This window comes from Clavispora lusitaniae, assembly GCF_014636115.1.
Source record: "Clavispora lusitaniae strain FDAARGOS_655 chromosome Unknown tig00000223_pilon, whole genome shotgun sequence".
In the NCBI taxonomy this organism is placed as follows: Eukaryota; Fungi; Ascomycota; class Pichiomycetes; order Serinales; family Metschnikowiaceae; genus Clavispora; species Clavispora lusitaniae.
In genome coordinates, this window is record NW_027093981.1 from 532410 (window position 1) to 553959 (window position 21550).

Consider the following 21550-nt stretch of genomic DNA (forward strand, 5'->3'; position numbering starts at 1 on the left):
TAAACAATCTACCGATTGTCATGCAAATTCCCATTCCCAGTACAATATAATAATATTTCCATGCGCGCGCTTTCCCCAAACCCCAAAAGCCATGTCTGTACGTATATTGGGAAAAAGAAACGGCATAGCCCAAACGGCAATGCCGGCAAAAGCTCTTGTGCTGACGCCAGCTCGGAAAACTCACGCACTACGGCGTGGATTTGGTGCTTATTTCCATCATTTTGGCGGGAATCCACCGCAACACGGGTCTAGTCTTTGACACGGCCCATTTGTCTTCTGCGGACTTCCGCAAGTGGTTTGGCCAGTACTTGTCTGTGGGCGAGTACTGCTACGACCGGTGTGTGTCGCTCTTGCGGATGAGCGGATACTTCAAGCAGAAGAACATGAGCTCGGGCCGAGACGAGCCTCTCTAGTATAGGACAATGGAAGGAATGGATAAAGATGTAGGTAATGGAGAATCGAGAGAATCGGGAGAATCGAGAGAATCGGGAAGAAGAGAAGAACAGGATGTCCATACTGTTGGGAGAATCGGGAAGAAGAGAAGAACAGGACTGACCATACTGTTGGGTGGGATTGAGTGTCAGCATACCGGAGATTTGCGAGGGATGCTAGGAGGAAAGGTGATTAGGGATATTGATATGAGTTATTAGGTAAAGCTAGATGGTTGACAGAATGTGGAGATGGTTAATGCGGACTAGGCTGAGAAGCTAGGCAGAAAGGAATAAGGAAGAATGGCAGAATAAGAATAAGGAAGAATGGCATAATAAGAATAAGGAATAAGAAGGGCAAATTAAGGAATACGGAATAAGAATGAGCTGAGGTACAAATCAGCAGTATGAGAACAGAAGTATGAAGAGTATGAAGAGAAGAGAAGAAAGAAGAGTATGAACAGAAAAGAGTAGAATAAAGGTATAAGGGAAGAGACTAGAATAAAGAGTATAAAATTATGAAGCGTATGAAAGTATGAAGCGTATGAAAGTATGAAAAGCACCATGATGGAGGCCACCATATTGGTTGAACCTCAAATTCAGTCACCAATTCAGCCATATGAGTCCATATTCAGCCTATGAGTCCATATTCAGCCATGAGTTCATATTCAGTTTATTCAGCCACCAAATTCAGTCACGGCAGCAAATGAAAGAAGATAATGAACTAAAAATCCAGAGTGAACAGAACCACAGATCAGGACAAAATCAAATTGCACCTGTAGGGCAGAAATACCTATACTAATGCGCTTCACCCACAAATAGCGATTTTATCCATTTTGTCATCCTTTCTCGTTCTTCCGTTATTCTTCGTCGTCATTCATATTTCGTCTTCCTTCATTTTTCGTCTTCATTCATTTTTCGTCTTCCTTCATTTTTCTTCATTTTCCGTCTTCCCTCATCCTGCACCATCCACATCAACACTCTTCCACCAAAGTACGTGATCTTTCTTCAGAGGCAGACACCGTGTCTCGCGTCTATCAGTGAGATCGCAGAGCAAGCGTGTTGAGATGCGCTGGGCCGCCGACCTGTGGCGTGTCCACGAAAAACCAACACCGACATTTCTGAGTCTCACGTTTCTGTTTGAGTTACTAATCAAGATATGAACAAAACACTCGCCGAGTCGTTCCGTAATGCCATTGAGCTCGAGCAGAAGGCCGACATGCTCCTAACGGCGTCGTATCTCGAGGCGTACTCGCCCAAAAAGCTCGCGTCCTTCGGGTTGGCCGTAGTCAACTTGGTGATGCAGAACATGCGCACGGGACTAGGCGGCAAGACGTTGGTGGAGCTAGCGTTGGACCCGGCGGTGTCCCGGCCCGAAGAGGAAATCCTGCCGGGGTCGTTGAGAGTAGGCGATATTGTGAGAATCGATCGCATGGCCAACAGCTCAGAAGACAAGACATCTTTGGAAGGCGTGATCACTCGGCTCTCGGGAAAAGCCCTCACGGTGTCCGTGGACGAAGACGCCAACGACGAGACGCTTCTAGGCTTGTACAACAACACAGGTAGCGACAATGTGCGCATGTCGGTGGTGAAACTAACAAACTCCATCACCTACAAGCGAATGATGCAGGCGATGAAGAAGTTGGAGGATTTGGCGGACGCAGACAAGAGCGAGGTGATTCGTCTTTTGCTAGGCGAGGCCCGCTACACGCCTCGGCCCAAGAAAGGTCCGTGGGACGTCTTCGACGACAGTCTCAACGAGTCGCAGGTTTCTGCGGTGGACTTTGCGCTTTCGTCGCCAATTGCCATCATCCACGGGCCGCCGGGCACAGGCAAAACGTACACGCTTATCGAGCTCATCAAGCAGCTTACGTTCAACCAAGGCGAAAGGGTGTTGGTGTGCGGAGCGTCCAATATATCTGTGGACAACATATTGGAGCGTCTTTCGGCGGACTTTGGCGGAGAAAAGGAGAAAAAGAAAGACACAGAGAAAAAGAAGGACAGAGAAGGGGCTACAGAGAAGGCGAAGAAGGACAGGACTACAGATAAAGAGAAAAGGAAGGAGAAGAGAGCGAAAAGGGAGAACGACAAAAACGGCAAACGAGCCAGGGCAAAAAAATCCACGCCGGAAAAACTCATCCGCGTGGGCCACCCGGCACGGCTTCTTCCCTGCAACCTCCAGCACTCGTTGGACGTGTTGTCCAAGTCCAGTTACGGCGACAGCGGCGACGAGCGGAGCATCTTGCGAGACATTGAAAAAGACATTGGATCCACGCTTGGCCAGATCAAAAAGTGCAAGCGGTACGGCGAGCGGCGGCAGCTCTGGACCGAGTTGAAGCAGCTCAAGCGGGAGCTCCGCACGCGCGAGAAGAAGATTGTTCGAGACTTGCTTGTCAATGCGCAAGTGGTTTTGGCCACGCTCCATGGGTCTGGGTCCAACGAGCTCTTTGCGGTGTCGAAAGAGTTCTCGCCCGCCGAGCCCTTTTTCGACACGCTAGTCATTGACGAGGTGTCGCAGTCGTTGGAGCCGCAGTGCTGGATCCCGCTTCTTGCCCATTTGGGCATCCGCCGCTTGGTGATTGCCGGAGACAACATGCAGCTTCCGGCCACGGTCAAGTCGCGAGAGGAGGCAATGGCGCTCCAGCACAAGGGCCTGAAAGTGGCCGACTTGGAGTACACGCTCTTTGACCGTCTCGTCGACAAGCTCCACGGCAGCGAGTACAAGAAGCTTTTGAACGTGCAATACCGCATGAACGAGAAGATCATGGAGTTCCCCTCGCGCACGCTCTACAACGGCGAGCTCCGGGCCGCTGCCGGCGTGCGGGACATTTTGCTCTGCGACTTGCCAAACGTCCAGTCCACTGATGAAACATCGGTGCCTTGCATGTGGTTAGATACCCAGGGCGGAGATTTCCCCGAGCAGGCCGATGATGCGGGCGCAAACCACTTCTCCGGCTCCGGCAGCAAGCTCAACCCGGGCGAGGTCGCCGTGGTGCAGCGCCACGTCCAGGCGTTGGTGGACGCCGGCGTCGACGCCGCCTCGATCGGCGTCATCTCGCCCTACAGCGCCCAGACGGCTTTGCTCCGCAAGATGGCCTGCATGTTTGGCCCCGTCGAGGTGGCAACGGTCGACGGGTTCCAGGGCCGCGAGAAGGAGGCCATCGTGTTGTCGCTCGTGCGGTCCAACGACAACCGCGAGGTGGGTTTTTTGCAAGACCGCCGCCGCTTGAACGTGGCCATGACCCGGCCCAAGCGCCACTTGTGTGTGGTGGGCGACATGGCACTTTTGGACGCCTGCGGCGTGCGCTTCTTGTCGGAATGGGCCCGCTACGCTGATTCTAGCTACGACGTGGTGTATCCCGATGCTGGCCAGGTCTAGATCGTTGGTAGATCGTTGGTTGTTTCCGTTTGTCCGTTTGTCAGTGTTTCAGGCACGTTGCAACGATCAGGACGGTCAGGACGATCAGGACGATTATTCGGCAAGATCTTCTGGCCTCTTGTGGCTATCGCTTTGTTCGCTGCAAGGCGGAATGGCTTCTTTCCTGCACCAGCGCCGCGCCCCGCCGCACTGGCTCCTTCCACACCTGAGATGTCTGCACCTGCCCACCATCTAAGCGCTGGCATGAACAATGGGTGACAAGTGGCAGGCAGCTTTGTGTAGGAGCATCTGGGCGTGGCAAAAGAAATGAAAGAGCAAAAGAAACAAAGAACACAAGAAAACCAGAACACCTGAACACCTGACCTGAACACCTGAACACAAGAAAACGAGAAAACGAGAACCTGAACACAGGAAAACGAGAACACCAGACCAGACCAGACAAAACAGAACAAACAGAACAAACAAACAGAAGGCTAGACCCGTGCCTTCGCCGTTGCCAACTACGGACTCGGTTTCCCACCGGCGATATTTTCCCACTGCAGGATCTCGTGGCCCCGACAACCGGCTCTAGGCCATCCATGCCGTAGTCCCACAATTCCCGTTTGGGAAGGGCAATGTGGGCGCGTTTGTCGCGTTTTGCGGCGCGGCATACAGTCGCACTGTTGTTCTTTGCCGCGAATATGCAAGGGGACTGTTCGTCTTTACCATCTGCGTGCAGGCGATCCACCATTGAAACACCTTAGCCGGCACCGATATTTAAACCGTGTATTCCGCCGTCTGCAGCCTTTTTTTTTTTTTTTTCTCCCCCATCTTCAAGTCTTTTGTTCCCCGCAGCCCACGTTTGTGCATCCGCTCCTTTCCTCTTTCTTCCAACCGTTTACGTTCCTTACTTCCTCTCACACATCTCTCAGCCATGAAGCTTTTGTCTCTTGTTGCCGCCGCGTCTCTCGTCTCGAGTGCCGTGGGCGAGGTTTTCTACGAGACCCGTTTCCACTACATCACCGTGGATGCCAACGGAAACATCGTTGGCAGTGTCATTTCCGAGGCCTTGGCCGAGACTGGCCTTCCGGACTTGGAACCTGCCTCGGCCACGGCTCTTGCCGTCGAGTCCGACGCCCCTGACTCCGCTCCTGCGGCCTCTACCCCTGCCGCAAACGCTGCACCTAAACCCACCACTACAACCCAGGCTGCGCAGCCAGCCACGACGACCTCGAGCACTGCCCCTGCCTCGTCGACGTTTGCGCAGGCATTGGCCGACACCGGCTCGTCGTCTGGCGTTTACGCCGAGATTGGTGCCTCTGGCGTCGACGAAAAGTTCGCCAAAGCCATCTTGGACGCACACAACCAAAAGAGAGCAGACCACTCTGCGGGCCAGTTGAGCTGGTCGACCGAAGTGTACCAGTACGCGCAAAACTACGCCAACGGCTACGAATGTGGTGCCGACTTGAAGCACAGCGGAGGAAAGTACGGTGAAAACTTGGCCAGCGGCTTCAAGGACGGTGTTTCTGCCTTTGACGCTTGGTACAGCGAGGGCAGCGGCTACGACTATGCTTCTGCTTCCACCTTCAGTCATTTCACGGCCATCATCTGGAAGGGCACTACCAAGTTGGGATGTGCTTACAAACAATGTGGAAGTGATGGCATGTACGTGATTTGCTCCTACGATCCAGCTGGCAACATTGTTGGCGAGGGCAAGGAGAACCTTTCTCCAAACTAGGGGTTTTCAATTTGATTGGTTTAGGTTAATAAAACTCGTGTATGAAAGATGTAGTGAAAAGCAGCGACAGCGAACGAAACTTCGAGCCAATGAAGCGTCTCGAATCACCCAGTCGGGTCAAGTCCAATCAGCTCAAACTAGAAATCGAAGATGAAAACACAGATGATCGAACAATGGCGGACAGCGGCAATTCGCCAGAACCTTCATGGTTAGTATACTATTGTTCAGCTTTGTTTGTTTGCATACTTGGATGTTTCATATGGTTAGTAAATAAGATAAGCTCGCAACACGTTAAAGATTAACTATCATAGTCGGTGTTAGGAGCCTGAAGGTGTCTAAAGCTAAATATACGTGAAACAGTGTGGCAGAAGGAGGCGAAAGAATGACCAGGTCAATTCACTGCCATGAACAAGCAAGGGTATTGGAAAAAATAATTGAACAATACAAGAATGAAAAATATAGTACAAAGTCAGGAAATCAATAGAACCAATCAGATATTCGAGCAAACCAAAGTAATCAACCAAAAGTAATCAACCAAAAGTAATCAGCCAAAAGTAATCAAAAATCATACTTAATCATTCGAGCAAATTGGATTCCAACTGAAATGTGTCATTACACTATTGTTCTGGCCTGGCATGTGCGGTTATTGAACGCTAGATCGAAATTGATGACCGTGAAACGCCCAGAAACTACTTCTGTGGTTAGAAGGGTCAGAACACAAATCAGCAAATTTGCCATTGCGTCAGCACAGCCCAACTATGAAACGTCTTTGTTGGTTAGAAAGCTATTGCCTCCTTGCTTCGAAACTTCAATTGCAGGCTCAAACGGAGCATCCAAACATTTACTGATTGACCTCGGCTCCACATTGGTATTCCCGACGTTCTCTTCTCAGGATTCTAGATTACGCTTGTTCAGAAACTGCAATTAGTACAACAGTTGAGATTCGTTTCCTTTTCGCAATCAGAGTATAATTAGCTCACTAAGATTCTCTTTTTTCTCTGGTGATAACTCTATTGACTGTGTCTATATCTCTTTAACGTTAGCTTAAGAGAGCAGAAATAAGCCAGTGGAAATTTATTGAGCTGCCATCAAATAACATCACAGGTAATTTATTTGAAGTTTTTCTCTGCTCTTACTTTATGCTCGGTCTTGTTGTTTGTAGCCCATTTGCTTATAAACCTGCAATACCACATTTCGGCACAGACTGTTTCCCAAAGTTCATTTTCTAGTTCAATTAGGGCGAAGATCGGGCAGGCGTTTTTTCTGTTTTGTTCTCTCAATTAATTTGTTCCTCTTTATGCATGATGAGTCAGTAACTTGAGTGAGCACAAAAAGCAAAAACGACAGACAATCGCACCGATTCGCTAGCATCAAAAAGGAAGCTTTCAATTACAAAAGTAAGCATTCCAACGTAATTCCATTTCCTCTACTTGCTTTTGTCTTTCTGTGGCATCTTCTGTTATCCTGCATATAAGCAACGATTTCGTTTATGAATAATTCGCCAAAAAGTCGAAATTTCAGTATTTCCCCCAAACTGAGACGCTTTTCCTCCTCAAGCCCCTTCCCTCTTGAAACGACTCCAAAGCAGCCCAAAGTCTCAAATCGGTTGCCAGCAGATAAGCCGCACAAACCGTTTTTTCCTAAAGGTTTCTCTCCTGCAGATACACAATCATCACTAACCCTACTACTCCTTCTGGCCCAGCCACCAAAACACCCCAACAGCAGCGCTACACCCCTTTGAACAGCCTCTCCAGACGCACATTCACTTTCCATTCATCGTCTTCTCTTTTTTCGGACATGGAATCGGACCCCGTCAAGGCCGAACAAGGCGAACTACTAGGAGTCGAACAGGACCCGGACCTGCGCAAGAGAACAAGCAGAGCATGCATTCGCTGCCGTTTCCGCCACACAAGGTGTCCCGGCGGCCAGCCGTGCGGCAAGTGCCAGATGGCAAAGACAAAGTGTGAGTATGTCGAGTACGAGAAGCGATTAGTGGTTTCGCGCAAGTATCTCTATAAGCTCCAGGAGGACATTGTACGGCTCAAGAAAGAGAACGCGGCGCTTCGAGCGGCCAACGAAAGCAACGGCTCGGCCATGCGGCCGGACAGAGACGCCAGCCGAGAAAAATCGCCAGATGTATCTGCAGACCGAAGCTCGGAGCCACAAGTGTCTGGAGACTTGGACGGCCAGTTTTTGACGCCCGATGACCCGTCGGTGCCCGAGGTGATCCACCCTTCTCTCGACAAGCATGGGCGGCTCATCCAGTCCCGAACAGGCGAAAAGTTGTATGTCGGTTCTTCTTCGATGACTCTTTTCGGCTTGGAGATCGAAAACATGGCGCCGCCGTATGCGCCAGACTTGTTACACTCCAATTCGTTGGTGCTGACGCCAGCAGAGTCGCCGCAGTTTGGCAAGTCCGAGACCCGCACCGAGTTCAGTGACTCAAAGCGGGAAACAAAGATCTTGGAGAAAGAAGGCAACGCCTACAACATCACATTGGCCAAGACCAACACGCGGCCGGGCTTGCTGGTGAACTTTACGCTTCCATCGTATCTGTACGCAATTCTTCTTGTTGACACGTTTATCAATTACAACGACGGGTGCTTTTATTTTTTCAACGAGGGTCTTGTCAAGCGGTTCTTGATGAACCTCTACTCTGGCCGCGGTGCTGAAAACAAAAAGATCATCAAACGAAACATGTCATCCCGTCTTGGCCCGGCAGCAGACGAAAACACCATCAAGAAGGACACCGACGACGACACGATATTGGAAACCATCTGGTTCTGCAAAATCCTTTTGATTTTTGCCATTGGCGAGATGTATCTCGGCACGGAGTCGGACACGCACATGAAGAACCTGGAGAAGGAGGTGATTATGAACTACGGAAAAAACAAGACGAAAAAGAGAGCCATGGGAAAGGGCAATACGCTTCCGGGATCCGGGTTTTTTTACCAGGCCTCAGAACTTTTCACAGGCTTATTCGCCTCGGGCGCCATTGACAATATCACCAAGGACGGCGGTATCGAGGTGATGTTGCTCTATGCGTTTTACCTCCAGGTGGCCGACTGCACCATTGCGTCGTACTTTTACTTTGGCCTCGCGTTACGGTCTACGTTGATTTTGGGATGGCACGTTGACGCGGACATGGAGAACTTGAACCGGTTCGAGTTGGAGCACCGCCGCAGAATATGGTGGACCGTGTACATGTACGAGCGCATGTTGTCGTCCAAGGCCGGGTTGCCGCTAAGTTTTGCCGACGACAGTGTTTCCACAGAGCTTCCGTTCGACTTCAAAACGGACCTTGACGATTTCCCGAGAGACGAAAACGACGTGAGAGGATACTACATTTTCCCCTCGGCAGAGTACATCAACAACTGCGTGACCATCACCCAAATCAACGCCATCATCTTGTCGTCGCTATATACGAAACAGCCCACGGCCAACATTCTTCCTGTGGTTTCCGACTTGGTGCAGCGCTTGTTCAAGTGGAAAAACTCGTTGCCGCAGTTTCTCCGCGTGGACTTCTCCAAAGACGACGTCAAGATCTCCCGCTTGATTGTCAACCTCATGACAGAGTACTTCCAAGGCATGAACTTGGCGGTGCGGCCGCTTCTTTTCCACTTTGCCACCAAGAAACTCAAGGAGTTGCAGTTGCAGAACAACCAGAACAAGTACATTGACTTGACGCAGTACTCGAAGAACGTGCTCACGTTGCTCAATGCGTCGTTCCAGGCGTCCATCAACAGCATCAAATGCATCTGGGCGCTCCTCCCGCAGAACATGGTGGCGCTTTTCGGCTGGATGGACCGCGAGTATCTCTTCACCTCTGCATCCACGCTCATCCTCTTCAATGCGTCGTTTGGTGTCCACGATGCCACTCGGAAACATCTAGACCACGCCCTTACGCTCTTCACCAAAATGAAAAAGCTTGGCAACTATCCGGCGGCCCTCCGCCGTGCACAGCTTCTCAAGTTGATCCGAGTTCTAGACTTCAACGGTGTCATGCAAGATCTCTTGCAGAAACATGACGACGACGATGGCTCGGCGGCTCCTGTTACAGGCCCTGCAGCGCCTATGGATGTGGATCCAAGCGGCTTTGGCGGCGCCACGCTGTTTGCGCCGGCTTCGAAACCGTCTACATATGCCGAGCCCATTCCCATGCATGCGGTGCATCCGATGGCCGGCGGCCCAGAACCTCTCCAATCCAACTTGGACTTTATCCAGTTCAACGGGCCTGTGCCATCTTCCACACGGCATGCCTCCAACCGCCATACGCCCACAATTCCAGCGTCGGCCAATTTGGCCAACGAGGAGACGTTTCGGTTCAACGGGGCTGCCGCTGAACGCAAAACCGGGGACGGTTACTTCCCTAACCGTGACTTGGCGGGCATTGAAGGGTTGACGTATCTCGACGAGGAGCAGAAATTGTGGAACGAAATCACCAATGATGCAGGCTGGTTGCAGCCGTCGGGGGTGCCGTCGGTTCGACCAGAAAGCCAATACAACTTCGGCCCGGGAGCCAGAGGAAGCAATCTTCCGAGCCACAACTCCATCAACAACTTTGTCGGTGCCTACACAGACATTGTCAACCTCGAATTCCACGAAGATACGTGAGGTGGAGGGGAAATAATTTGGTGGGGCTAGATTTGTCTAGGTACAGGGAACGCATAGTAAACAATTTATGGTACAGTGTATATAATACAGTAAATTTACAAGCGGTTAAAAAAAGTCCATGGAGAAGTCGTTGTGCGGCAGCTGCTGCTGTTGCTGTTGCTGCTGCTGTTGCTGTTGTTGTTGCTGGAGAATCTGCTGCGGCAGAATAGACATGGGCTCGCCTAGCCCGTTCAAGCCGCCCGAGTCTGCGAACATCAGCATGTCCGGTTCCTTGCCCAACATCTGTCCTGCGCTGGGGTTGAACAGGTCCATGCTAGGCTGCTGTGTCTGCGACATGGCTGGCGCAGGCGCACGTCTTTGCATTCCCATAGGCGACGAGTACTGCGGAGACTGGCCCATGTTGTAGAACTGGCGCGACTGAAGCTGCTGGCGCTGGTTCGCTTGGGACGGGTGGTTTGGCTGAGTGGGCTGGTTCAGTTGACTTTGGCTTTGGTTCGGCTGGATCTGGCCTGGTCCCAGACCAAGCAGATTCTGAAGCAGCAGGTTTTGGAGGTGCAGGTTTTGGCTCTGCTGAAGCTGGCTTGGCTGGCCGAGTTGGTTCTGCTGGAGGTTTTGCTGGCTGAGTTGGCTGTGCTGGCCGAGTTGGCTTTGCTGGCCGAGTTGGCTTTGCTGGCCGAGTTGGCTTTGCTGGCCAAGTTGGCTTTGTTGGCTGAGCTGGCTTTGCTGACCCTGCTGGAGCTGGTTTTGTTGGCTGAGCTGGCTTTGCTGGCCCGGACTCTGCATTGGCTTGTCGCCCTGGCGCATCTGCTGGATCTTCATTTTCAAAAACTGGATCGCCTCGGGATAAAGGTCCTGGAGCCGCTTGTACAAGGCCTTGAGCTCGGGCGTGTCTGCCGGAGCAGACAAAATCACCGGGAATTGGAGGCGGTTGGGCTGTTGGGCCGCCGCCTTGTTGTGGTACAGGTCGCTGATGTACGCCAAAACGCTCAAGTTGCACTGTAGTCGGCGGTTCCAGTTGTTGTACTGTTCCAACAACTCCTGGCGGCTCTGAGGCAGCAATTGTTGAAGCGCCTGCTGATTACTGAGAATGTTGACGTAAACCGTGTAGGCTTTTTTGATGAGCTGCGCATTGATCAAAAGAAGCACGGTTGCTCTGTCGCTGTCGAGGTCGATCTGTCTTCGTGCGGACATGGCGACGGTCCGAGAAGTCAAGAAGGCGCTGGTGAGAAGATGTTTTTTGGTGTTTTGTTTGGTGCTTGAGGAGACTGCAGGCAAGGATAAGAGAGGGCAGGCATAAAGACTGGGAAAATGAACATGTGGAAGTGTTGAAGGAAATTAAAGACATGAAAGGAAATTGAAGAAACAGGCGGAAATGGAGAGGTGGGAGAAGTTGCAGTTGTTTGTGTTATTTTTTTTTTTTTGTTGAACTTTCGATTTTTGCCGGCTTCCTTTCGTTTTCTTTACTGTGTCCTGCGCCTCGAGTTTTCTCCATTTACATTTTTTTCGCCCATTGTCCTGATAAGCTCGAAACTGCATCAAGCACAAGGGAAGACAAGTTAGCTAACTTTGTTAAAATTTAGAAAGACAATCACAGCAACGATATTTCTCGTAAATCAGTCCCCGAGAAACCAGTTTAGCACACAGAGAATTCATAAAGAAATGCTGGCTATAGGATATTTCGCTGCCTCAACATATTTGCTTGAACTACTTGAGTAAGATTAGACGGTTGGATTATGTAATTGGACATGAACGGACCAAAACTGCACGGCTAATGAAATATACAACAATTCAATTCAGGATTTCATGATTACCGCAGCTGTTAACTTTCTCAAATATTATGTCTCACGGAATTCAGAGACAAATTCTCCAAGAATTGACAGTAGCCGTAGCAACAGTACCTAATAAAGCAAAATGTTTAAATTCATGACACATTTCCACATTACACATAGGGTGCTTTCTGCACAATAGAACATCCATAGTACCTCTTTCCCTCAATGCGTTATGTACTATGATTTTGCGATAGTACCTGACCAATATGTACTTAGTCATTTCACTTCTTAAGACTATCATCGGTAAAGCAGACTAGTCATATAATGCCGCGTATATTGTCGGTGCCATATTCCGTAATGCAAATTTAGTGCCTCTGATCGAAATGCTTGAATGAACTAAGGTGATTCAAAAATGATCGCCCATTTTTTTGAAGGAAACTTTTCGACCTAGGAATTTAGAACTAGCTAATTCTTTTTTTGAAAGTTAAATCGTTGTCTGCACATTTAGGATAGTCAGAGTCCAATAAGGAAATTGTAAACAGCGTCACTAAGGCAAACATGATTGTCGACAGTATCTACTAGAAGCGATCCAATGTTCATAGACCACTTTATGAGATACTTGTATTAAATTCCAATGAACCAAAGTACTTCGCCGAAAGGGTCAATAAAATATTTACGTTATCACCGGCACATTTTTATTTCCTTTACATTTTATTTCTACACTTTATCTCTACATTTTCATTTTTATCTACATTTTATTTCCTCTACATTTTATTTCTTCATTTTATTTCTACATTTTATTTCTACATTTTATTTCTACATTTTATTTCCTCCACATTTTATCTACATTTTTTCTACTCTAATGTTCTTCTTATTCACTTCATTGGCTTGGCTACTTACAATTTGTTTGTCAACTCAGGAACAGCCTCATTGAGGTCAGCCACCAACCCAATGTCAGCCACATTGAAAATAGGAGCCTCCGGGTCCTTGTTGATGGCAACGATCGTCTTCGAGTCCTTCATGCCTGCAAGATGCTGGATGGCACCCGAAATACCCACAGCGACATAGAGCTCAGGGGCGACAATCTTTCCTGTTTGGCCCACCTGCAACGAATTGTCACAGAAACCAGAATCCACGGCCGCTCTCGATGCGCCAACGGCAGCGCCCAACTTTTCGGCCAAAGGCTCAAGCAAAGCATCAAAAGTCTCTTTGTTCTTCAAACCGCGGCCGCCTGCAACCACTCTCGTGGCCAGACCCAACTCAGGTCTTTCGGACTGGACCAAGTCCTCGGAAACAAACTCAGTTCTGTTACCGGATTCGGCCGAAGCTGACACTTCCTCAACTGGCACAGCATCGCCATTGGTCTCCGCAGCCGGGAACGCCGACGCACGCACCGATACAAGAATCACCTTGTCCAGAGACTTGACTGTGGCCAAAGCATTGCCCGCATAGATTGGCCGCACAAAGGTGTCGGGCGCCTCAACACGGATGATATCGGAAACGGGCTGGACATCAAGCAACGCCGCCAACCGGGGCAAAAGCGATTTGCCAACAGCACTAGCCGGGGCTATCACGTGCGTGAAGCCTCTAGACTCCACCACTTCCTTGAGCAAAGGCGCAACTTCCTCGGCAAGGTAGTGGCGGTACTGCGGCGCCTTGGCCACCAAAACGTTCGAGAGCCCTTCGATCTTGGAAACAGACGCTGCCGCTTCCGCGCCGTCGGGTCCGGCCACTATGGCGGTGACGGGTTTTCCAATGGCCTTTGCAGCGACAATGGCCGAAAGCGACGCAGGCGTGACTTTGCCATGGGCCGCCTCCACAAAAGCCAAGGTGTCCAATCTCGCAAGCGACTGCGAGAAGAGTCTTTTACTGGCAATTGAACGCAACATGGGGAATAGAAGTGACTCAAATTTTTCGACTCTGTCTTGTGCAGAACGCGAGTGATAATGCGACTCGGCCTCGGATCTTGGATATGGGATACTGGTTATTGAATTTACGTGAATAATTAAATTTTAGAAAAATATTTGGGTTGCACGAAGATTTGGCTTGGCTTTTGGCATAGTTAAGATTTCTTCAGTTAAGATTTTATTGTTGTACGTGCAAAACCTCGGTTAATGAGCCTCATTCCATACAGTAATAAGTCCATTCGACCGAGAATTGGCCAAACGAAAGAAATAATGTCCACTATGAGCCAAAAAGAAAACCAGAAAGCCACACAGCTTGAGCGTATATGGAGAGTCCCCGAGATGTTTTTGTCACGTTGACTTCTTCCACAATGTGCTTCTATCTAGACTACTCAAATTCTCTAGCACCTTTTTTCCAGCAAAGAAAACCGGAGCTTGAACCACTGCAATACGCCAGCCTATTTTCTGTGACTTCTACCTGTCAGTCTGTTTGAGTTTAGGACATCATTTTGACCCGCTTTTTAAGTGTGTTTAATCACTATGCCACAATGCTGAGTTACAGAACTTGCTCAATATGTCTCACAAAGTTGAAGGAAAGTGAGCATTTGCACCCAGCATCCAATTTGTACCTAGCTTGCACCCACTTGCATCGTAGAAAAGATTTAAGAACAGAAGAAAGGAAAAAAAGTTTCATCTCGTTAACAATTACACACCTGAAAGATTTATGCTAGTCCCTTTGCTGCACGTTCCCATCGCTGGTCATGAACCCACCCCGCATTAATGATGTCAATATGATCTTTCAATTTGAATCGTTTCCCGTCTTTCAATTTGCACCCATATACATTAACCGCACACATGGCGCCCAATATTTACATCCAAGATAATTCCTATGGTAGTACTTGGTATTGTTCTTCCCCGGGTTGTCAGTCACGTGCATCAGTCCAGATAAGACTCCACTTTTCTATGAGACTGCTCATGTCTATAGCATACTCCACGTGACAAGTCTGCCAAGACTATCAAGAAACACCTTGCCAGAGGCCCTGCACTAAAGCGCTAGATGCTACTTCTTTTCTGTTTCTCCAGCTAGCCTGATTCGTCTCTTTTTCTCCAGTGGCTTCCCCAGATCAGACGTTTGATGCAGTGCCCTCACGTGGATCTTGACATAATTAGCGCCGCACTAATTCTATATATCCCATTGCGAGTCTCGTTACTGGCTGATTACCTTCAAGACTCAGCTCACCCGCTTTAGGTCTTTGCCCTTCTTCTTTCGCAATGAGCTTCCAACGGGGTCCGGCCTCGGATCGGAAAGGCGCCGAAAGGATGACTTCGCCCACGCCCAGCGCCCGGCACATTTCGTCGAAAAGAATCAACCATGAAAGAGACCCGCTTCTCCGAACAAAGGACAGCGACAACTCCCAAAGCTCTTCGGAATTGGGTGCGCCACCGTCCAGAGACATCATTGCCGCGTACAAGGACAGTGCCATGGAAGCCAGCGCTAGCATAGACTACGTGTCTCCTCTTCCCAAACTAGGCCTCAATAGAGAGAGCTCGGAGTACGTCCCAACCACGCGTGACCACGACATCAAGTGGAAGGTCTTGCTACCTTACTATCTTCCGATCTTGTCGTGGGCCAAGGAATACTGCGTGGAGTTTGCTTTGGGTGATCTTATTGGTGGAGTATCTTTGGCCACGTTCCAGATTCCTCTTGCCATCTCTTACGCTTCGTCTCTCGCGAAGGTGCCCATAACATGTGGTCTCTACTCTCTTGGATTCGCGCCGCTAGTGTACATGGTTCTAGGTTCGGTGCCGCAGATGATTGTGGGGCCGGAAGCGCCCATATCGCTTATTGTGGGTCAGGCAGTGGAACCGTTGCTTCACCACTCGAAAAAGAAACACATCGGACCTGTGGACTATGTGGTTGCCATCACATTTGTGAGTGGGGCCACATTGTTAGGCTTTGGTTTGGGCAGATTTGGCTTTTTGGACAATGTGCTCTGTGAGTCCTTACTTAAAGGCTTCATATGTGGTGTAGGCGTGGTGATGATTATTAATTCCAGCATCACCATGCTCGGCTTGAATCTGCTACTCGACAAAATCTCCGCTGAAGACTCGCACATCCACTCTCCTTTCGACAAGATGAAGTTCTTGTTCAAGAATTTCCACGAGTACCACTCTCTAACGCTTCGCGTGAGTATGGTGTCGTTGATAACGGTCCTCTTTGTTAGACGGTTGAAGTCTAAAGCAGCGCTGTCTAAAAACCCAAAACTCCGTTTGGCTGTTTATGTCCCTGAAATTTTGTTGCTTGTTATTACTACAACCTTGATGACAGAATTCTTCAAATGGAATCACTCAGGCTTAGAGGTAATCGGGCACATGGATGACATAGAAGATTCTTTTACCATGTACAACCCATTGTCGACATCTCGGCTAGGTCTAATCAAAAGCCTTAGCACTTCTGGATTTGTTTGCGCAATGTTGGGTTTTTTCGAATCCACAACGGCTCTGAAGTCTCTTGGTTCTAGGTACGATTTGCCCATTTCATCCAACCGTGAGCTCGTTGCATTAGGCGCTATCAATGTTTTTGGGAGTGTTTTTGGGTGCTTACCTGCCTTTGGAGGATACGGCAGATCAAAAATCAATGCATTATCAGCTAAAACCACAACTTCCGGTGCAATAATGGGTCTTATCTCTTTGGCCACAGCCAGTTCAATCTTGGGGTACTTGCACTACATTCCAAAGTGTATATTGAGTGTCATCACAGCAATAATTGGGATTCTGTTGATCAGTGAAACACCAGCAGAGTTGCTTTTCCACTGGAGGGGCCAAGGTTTTGATGAGCTCATTACGTTTGCAATAACAGTTACAACTACAGTATTCTCTTCGATGGAAGCGGGAATCGCTATGGGTCTTGTCTATCTGTTGATCAGAGTGATCAAGAATTCCACCGTTTCACATATTCAGATTTTGGGGCGAGTGCCGGGAACAAATACTTTCTTGGACGCAGATTTGGCAGACTGTGTCAGCGTTAGCAATGAACAAAGCTCATCACAGACGCCCACAAGTTCAGTGTCTCATGTTCGCCCATCCTATACTGGTGTATTCAGCCAAGAGAAGAGATTGTCTCAGCTCAATCCATTCATTGACAATAACTTCAGACAACTAAATTACCAAGCGTTAGAAGAAGTCGAGGGCTGCCTCATTATTCGCATTCCGGAGCCTTTGACATTCACAAACGCTAGTGATTTGAAAGTGAGACTCAAAAGAGTTGAAATGTTTGGCTCTACCAGAGCACACCCTGCGCAGAAAAGAAGCAGAGACTCCTCCATGACCAAGTACATTATTTTCGACCTCGAGGGAATGTCGCAAATAGACTCTTCGGCTGCCCGTATATTGGTGACTTTGTTAGAAACATACGAGCGTCGACACATTCGTTGCTTCTTTGTTCACGTTAACAAGAGCCCTCGTCTTCGCGCCAGATTGATGGCAACGGGGATAACAGATATGCTTTTTGATAACTTGCGTTCTATCAACTACGAAAGCTTCATGAGACCCAGAGAAGTTCACCTTGAAACTTCGCAAGGCACTTCCGACGGATATGCGAGCGATTCCTCTGAGGCTCGATCGACGCAATACCTACCGTATTTTGACCACATTAGAGACGCCCTCGAATTAATCGACGCCTACGAGTTACAGCAGTCTCCCAACGAGGACGTTTGAATATTTAAACAAAAAATAAAACACGATCTTTCATGGGCCCAACACGGTCACGTGCCCCAAAGCGCACTAGGTTTTTTTCTAACTTTGTACGTATACGTTATACATATCCAGGCACAATGGCAGAGGATCAGCTGGTCAATATCAAAGACGAGTATGAGTTGTGGAGAAAGAACTGTCGATACATGTACGAGTTTGTGAGCGAGACTGCCTTAACGTGGCCTTCGCTCACGGTGGAATGGCTTCCGGACCATAAGATTGGTGATGTTATAGACGCCCAGTTGTTGCTAGGGACACACACATCGGGCGAAGACACCAACTACCTCAAGCTTGCATCAACACAATTGCCAAGATCTGGAGTCCAAAGGAACGAGGGCACACCTGCTCCCAAGGTTTCGTCGAAAATCAAGATTATGAAGAAGTTTGAGAACACGAGCGAGATTAACAGGGCCCGTTATATGCCCCAGGATGCTAACATAGTTGCCACGATCAACGGCAGCGGTGAATTGGATTTTGCCGATTTGAATGCGGGCAAGTCCATAGCCCATGTTTCCCCACACACAGAAAACGGCTACGGTTTGTCGTGGAACGCGTCTCGAAAGGGCTACTTGCTTTCGTCGTCGGACGATAAATCTGTCGTTTTGACGGATTTTAACACGCTTGATAAAAACGACGGGCGTGTTTTCAGACTGGAGGTACATACAGATATTGTGAATGACGTGAAATGGCACGCTTTCGACGAAAACGTTTTTGGCTCCGTGTCCGATGACGAGAAAATGCTTCTCTTCGACACGAGGTCGCCTGAAAAGGCAGTCTCCTGTTACAGTAGCGTCGGATCGAAGGGAATCAACTCGCTTGCGTTTTCTCCATTTTCAAAGAACTTGTTGGCCATAGGCGACACCAACTCAAACATCAACTTGTTGGATCTCCGCAAGCTCTCGTCCATTTCCAAAGGAGGCGAAGCACTTCATACTATGATGGGCCATGGGGACGCCATTACGTGCCTCGAGTTTTCTCCCCACAAAGACGGAATCATAGCGTCGGGTTCGCAAGATAGAAGAGTGATTATTTGGGACCTTTCGAAAATCGGAGAAGAACAGGTCCAGGAAGATGCAGAGGACGGCTGTCCAGAAATTTTCATGATGCATGCTGGCCACACGGGTGCGGTTACAGATCTCAGTTGGTGTCCATTTGTGGACTGGACTCTTGCCTCTGTGGCGGACGACAATATTGTTCATCTTTGGGAGATAAGCAAGTCTTTGGTCGAGGATGCTCCTGCGGTTGTCAATGACGCCGACTTGGAGTAGTATGTAATTTTATAACGAAAGTCAGTAATATATGCTGTGGCATACTTCTATAGAACTTCTGACACCTTTACTTTATGTAGCTTGAGGCATTATGAGCCACATTACTGATAGTTCATTGCCTCCATTGATATTCCTGGCCAAACGAAATTAATATACTCCAAAACAAACTGTCCTGACATCTGAACAGATAGAAACCGGCTAGTCATAGCAAATTAAATCAAAGCTACAAATTTCAACTGCTATAATTGTCATAGGGCAGTATATAATTGTGATTATGCTTTGCAAGTGCCATGCTTGACCTTGTGATAACCATATTCACAATATATTGTAGCAGATTCACATACAATGCACCTTTTGCTACCTTAATTAATCTGGTAAATAGTCATTTGTCAGATTTGGCCTTGAATTGAAAAGATGATCAAGAATAAAAATTCGTATGAGGCTACATCACATAGTCCTCGCTTGATTGTCTACACTGATTAAGAATATTTTTTCTGAGAACCACTTACGGAAGGGTCTTGGCAAAACATCCAGACCTCTTTCCAGAAGGCGGAAAAGAAGCGAGTTAGCATTTTTTGTCGACATTTACCACAAGCACAAACTGTGACAACTCCAATGTCTGACTTCCCACCTAACTTATCGATTCGCCCCTTGACAATCGAAGATCTCGAGCAATGTATTGAATTGGAGAATAAAGGATTTCCCGAGGCCGAAAGGTGCACTCCAGAAAAGTTGAAGTACAGATTGACCACATGCCCGGAACTATGTTCCGGTTTGTTCATCAGGCAGTATGGGTACAAGTACAATGCTGTGAACTTACCTGAGGTCGCCGCTAAATTGGAAAAGGAGAGGAAGGACAGCCCCGAAAAGGAAAGCGAGGCTGGATCGAAGAATGAGGATGATTTGGCTGAAGTAGATGACGAAGACGATGACATCAGCTACGAAAAGCTACCTGTGAAGCTGTCTGTGGTCAACGAGACGCTTATAGGCCACATTATTGCCACCAAAGTTTATTCCAACAGAATCACTGAGTCATCGATGAAACTTCCATCAGCAGAAGATCCTACTGCCGGCCACATTGAGCAATCGAGAAACATTGGAGTCCACGGCTTAGTGATTGACCCTAAATGGCAAGGCAAGAACTTGGGCACTTTGTTGATGCACGACTACATCCAGAAGTTGTCGAACCAAGATGTAGGAAACAAGGTTGTTATCATTGCCCACAAGGAATTGGTTCCTTTCTATGAGAAGATTGGTTTCGTCAACCATGGAGAGAGCGAGTGCAAGTTTGCTGGCAGCTCTTGGTTTGACATGAGTATCGATTTGATTGCTCAAGAGTAAGTGGTAGACATATTGTTCGTCGTGTTTTGAACACAGCTAAGTGAGCGAGCAATACTAATATTTGCTTTCCATTAATAAACGAAGAAACAGAACAGAACAAGAAAAGTTGGGGAAATGTAACTGAACAGAACTGCAACGAAAAGAGAGGAAAATAACGAGATGGGAAAATGAAGAAGAAAGTCATTCAGTAGGCAATGGTAAACCTGACGTAAATCCCGAATGTGGAGTCCTTCAAGGTTCAAGGTTCGCGATAACTGAAAATGTGAATGTGCATCGACATTTTGCATTACTGTGAACACCATCATTCCTCGGCAATTGGGCATGAAAGTTCCAGAACCTATCCGAGTCGTTTTTGACACTTTCCCTTTACGTACTTATGCCCCTGTTCTAGACAAGTCCACACAAAATGACGAGCATATCTTTTTCTTTTCCAAAAAGGGCGACAGTTCAACCACCGAAGAGTCAGAATGTTTCCACTTAGGAGTACACAAAGTCAACAAAAGTCTAGTTATGGATAAGATGGTGTTTCTCCCTTCTGATCCAATTGGTTTAGCAGACTGTTTGATCTTATGTCACCGCCATAACTTGCTTCTTCCGAGAGATGCGAAAGACGAAAAGTCCGTCCATAGCATCACTGAGCTATCATACTTGGCTTCACCCGACAACGAACTACCCATATTGCTCGAGGGAAAAGACGCCGTGGCTCAGAAAATTGTTTCTTCGGGCGAGATATCGAAATCCGTTTCCAATAACTACTTCAGCAAGAATTCGCAGGCATTCTTCATAAATGACTACTTAGACAGTTTGGTCGACTTGTGGATATTCATCTTACTTGTCGACATACCGCAAAGTCACAACCCCTGCTCCACGTATTCCAGCCTATTTTATCAGGATGACCAAGTGAAGCAGTCCGACTCGCTACTTTATCTTACTACTCTCAAATTGATAGGCGAGATGGCTAACTGGAACTTCTTCAAAAAGAGATATTCATATCTCTTCCAGCAAGAAAAGTCGATTTATTCAACAATTTCACGCATAAACAAAAGCAATTTTCTCAAAGCCTTTGCAGTGTGCAATGAAACAGCGTTTGAGAAAGTTTACTTTGAAAAGCTAATGGACTTTGAGAGGTTCCTTTTAATGGTGATGAAATATCTCGAACAAGAGCAAGAAAGCGAAGAAAAGACCATTATTGAAATAAAATTAGCGTCCTTCTGCTTCGTCTTTTCTCTGTTAAAGTGTCAAAATACACACATTGAACGCTTAATGAAAAAATACCCCGAAGTGATAGAGTTCAGTGAAAGAATAATTTCCCGATACTAAGAAAAAGATGCACGGTTTTGGTGTATATTATATTTAAAGGCCACTGATATTTGTATA

General features: G+C 48.0%; 10 protein-coding genes across 10 annotated transcripts; 8 read left to right on the forward strand and 2 right to left on the reverse strand. All coding sequences in view use genetic code 12, as the record gives it.

The window, feature by feature from the left end:
- Positions 1–91: 91 nt before the first annotated feature.
- Positions 92–413, forward strand: FOB63_004574 (uncharacterized protein; the record flags this gene model as incomplete). Its single annotated transcript, XM_066102412.1, has 2 exons — positions 92–97; positions 171–413. The coding sequence occupies 2 exons, from the start codon at positions 92–94 to the stop codon at positions 411–413; spliced, it is 249 nt and encodes an 82-aa protein (XP_065958262.1).
- A 1174-nt stretch (positions 414–1587) lies between these two features.
- FOB63_004575 (ATP-dependent 5'-3' DNA helicase) lies at positions 1588–3807 on the forward strand (the record flags this gene model as incomplete). The annotated part of the gene is made up of 1 exon (XM_002614158.2): positions 1588–3807. One exon carries the CDS (start codon positions 1588–1590, stop codon positions 3805–3807), a length of 2220 nt encoding a protein of 739 aa, XP_002614204.2.
- Positions 3808–4720: 913 nt separating this feature from the next.
- On the forward strand, positions 4721–5524 carry FOB63_004576 (Cysteine-rich secretory family protein; the record flags this gene model as incomplete). The annotated part of the gene is made up of 1 exon (XM_002614156.1): positions 4721–5524. One exon carries the CDS (start codon positions 4721–4723, stop codon positions 5522–5524), a length of 804 nt encoding a protein of 267 aa, XP_002614202.1.
- Positions 5525–7321: 1797 nt separating this feature from the next.
- Positions 7322–10138, forward strand: PUT3 (Put3p; the record flags this gene model as incomplete). Its single annotated transcript, XM_002614154.1, has 1 exon — positions 7322–10138. The coding sequence occupies one exon, from the start codon at positions 7322–7324 to the stop codon at positions 10136–10138; it is 2817 nt and encodes a 938-aa protein (XP_002614200.1).
- Positions 10139–10243: 105 nt separating this feature from the next.
- On the reverse strand, positions 10244–11329 carry FOB63_004578 (uncharacterized protein; the record flags this gene model as incomplete). Its single annotated transcript, XM_002614153.1, has 1 exon — positions 10244–11329. One exon carries the CDS (start codon positions 11327–11329, stop codon positions 10244–10246), a length of 1086 nt encoding a protein of 361 aa, XP_002614199.1.
- A 1474-nt stretch (positions 11330–12803) lies between these two features.
- On the reverse strand, positions 12804–13796 carry ETFA (uncharacterized protein; the record flags this gene model as incomplete). The annotated part of the gene is made up of 1 exon (XM_002614152.1): positions 12804–13796. One exon carries the CDS (start codon positions 13794–13796, stop codon positions 12804–12806), a length of 993 nt encoding a protein of 330 aa, XP_002614198.1.
- A 1287-nt stretch (positions 13797–15083) lies between these two features.
- On the forward strand, positions 15084–17528 carry FOB63_004580 (uncharacterized protein; the record flags this gene model as incomplete). The annotated part of the gene is made up of 1 exon (XM_002614151.2): positions 15084–17528. One exon carries the CDS (start codon positions 15084–15086, stop codon positions 17526–17528), a length of 2445 nt encoding a protein of 814 aa, XP_002614197.2.
- Positions 17529–17560: 32 nt separating this feature from the next.
- Positions 17561–18832, forward strand: HAT2 (Hat2p; the record flags this gene model as incomplete). Its single annotated transcript, XM_002614150.1, has 1 exon — positions 17561–18832. The coding sequence occupies one exon, from the start codon at positions 17561–17563 to the stop codon at positions 18830–18832; it is 1272 nt and encodes a 423-aa protein (XP_002614196.1).
- A 615-nt stretch (positions 18833–19447) lies between these two features.
- On the forward strand, positions 19448–20173 carry FOB63_004582 (polyamine acetyltransferase; the record flags this gene model as incomplete). The annotated part of the gene is made up of 1 exon (XM_002614149.1): positions 19448–20173. One exon carries the CDS (start codon positions 19448–19450, stop codon positions 20171–20173), a length of 726 nt encoding a protein of 241 aa, XP_002614195.1.
- A 321-nt stretch (positions 20174–20494) lies between these two features.
- Positions 20495–21493, forward strand: SAM35 (SAM complex subunit; the record flags this gene model as incomplete). Its single annotated transcript, XM_002614148.1, has 1 exon — positions 20495–21493. One exon carries the CDS (start codon positions 20495–20497, stop codon positions 21491–21493), a length of 999 nt encoding a protein of 332 aa, XP_002614194.1.
- Positions 21494–21550: the final 57 nt, after the last annotated feature.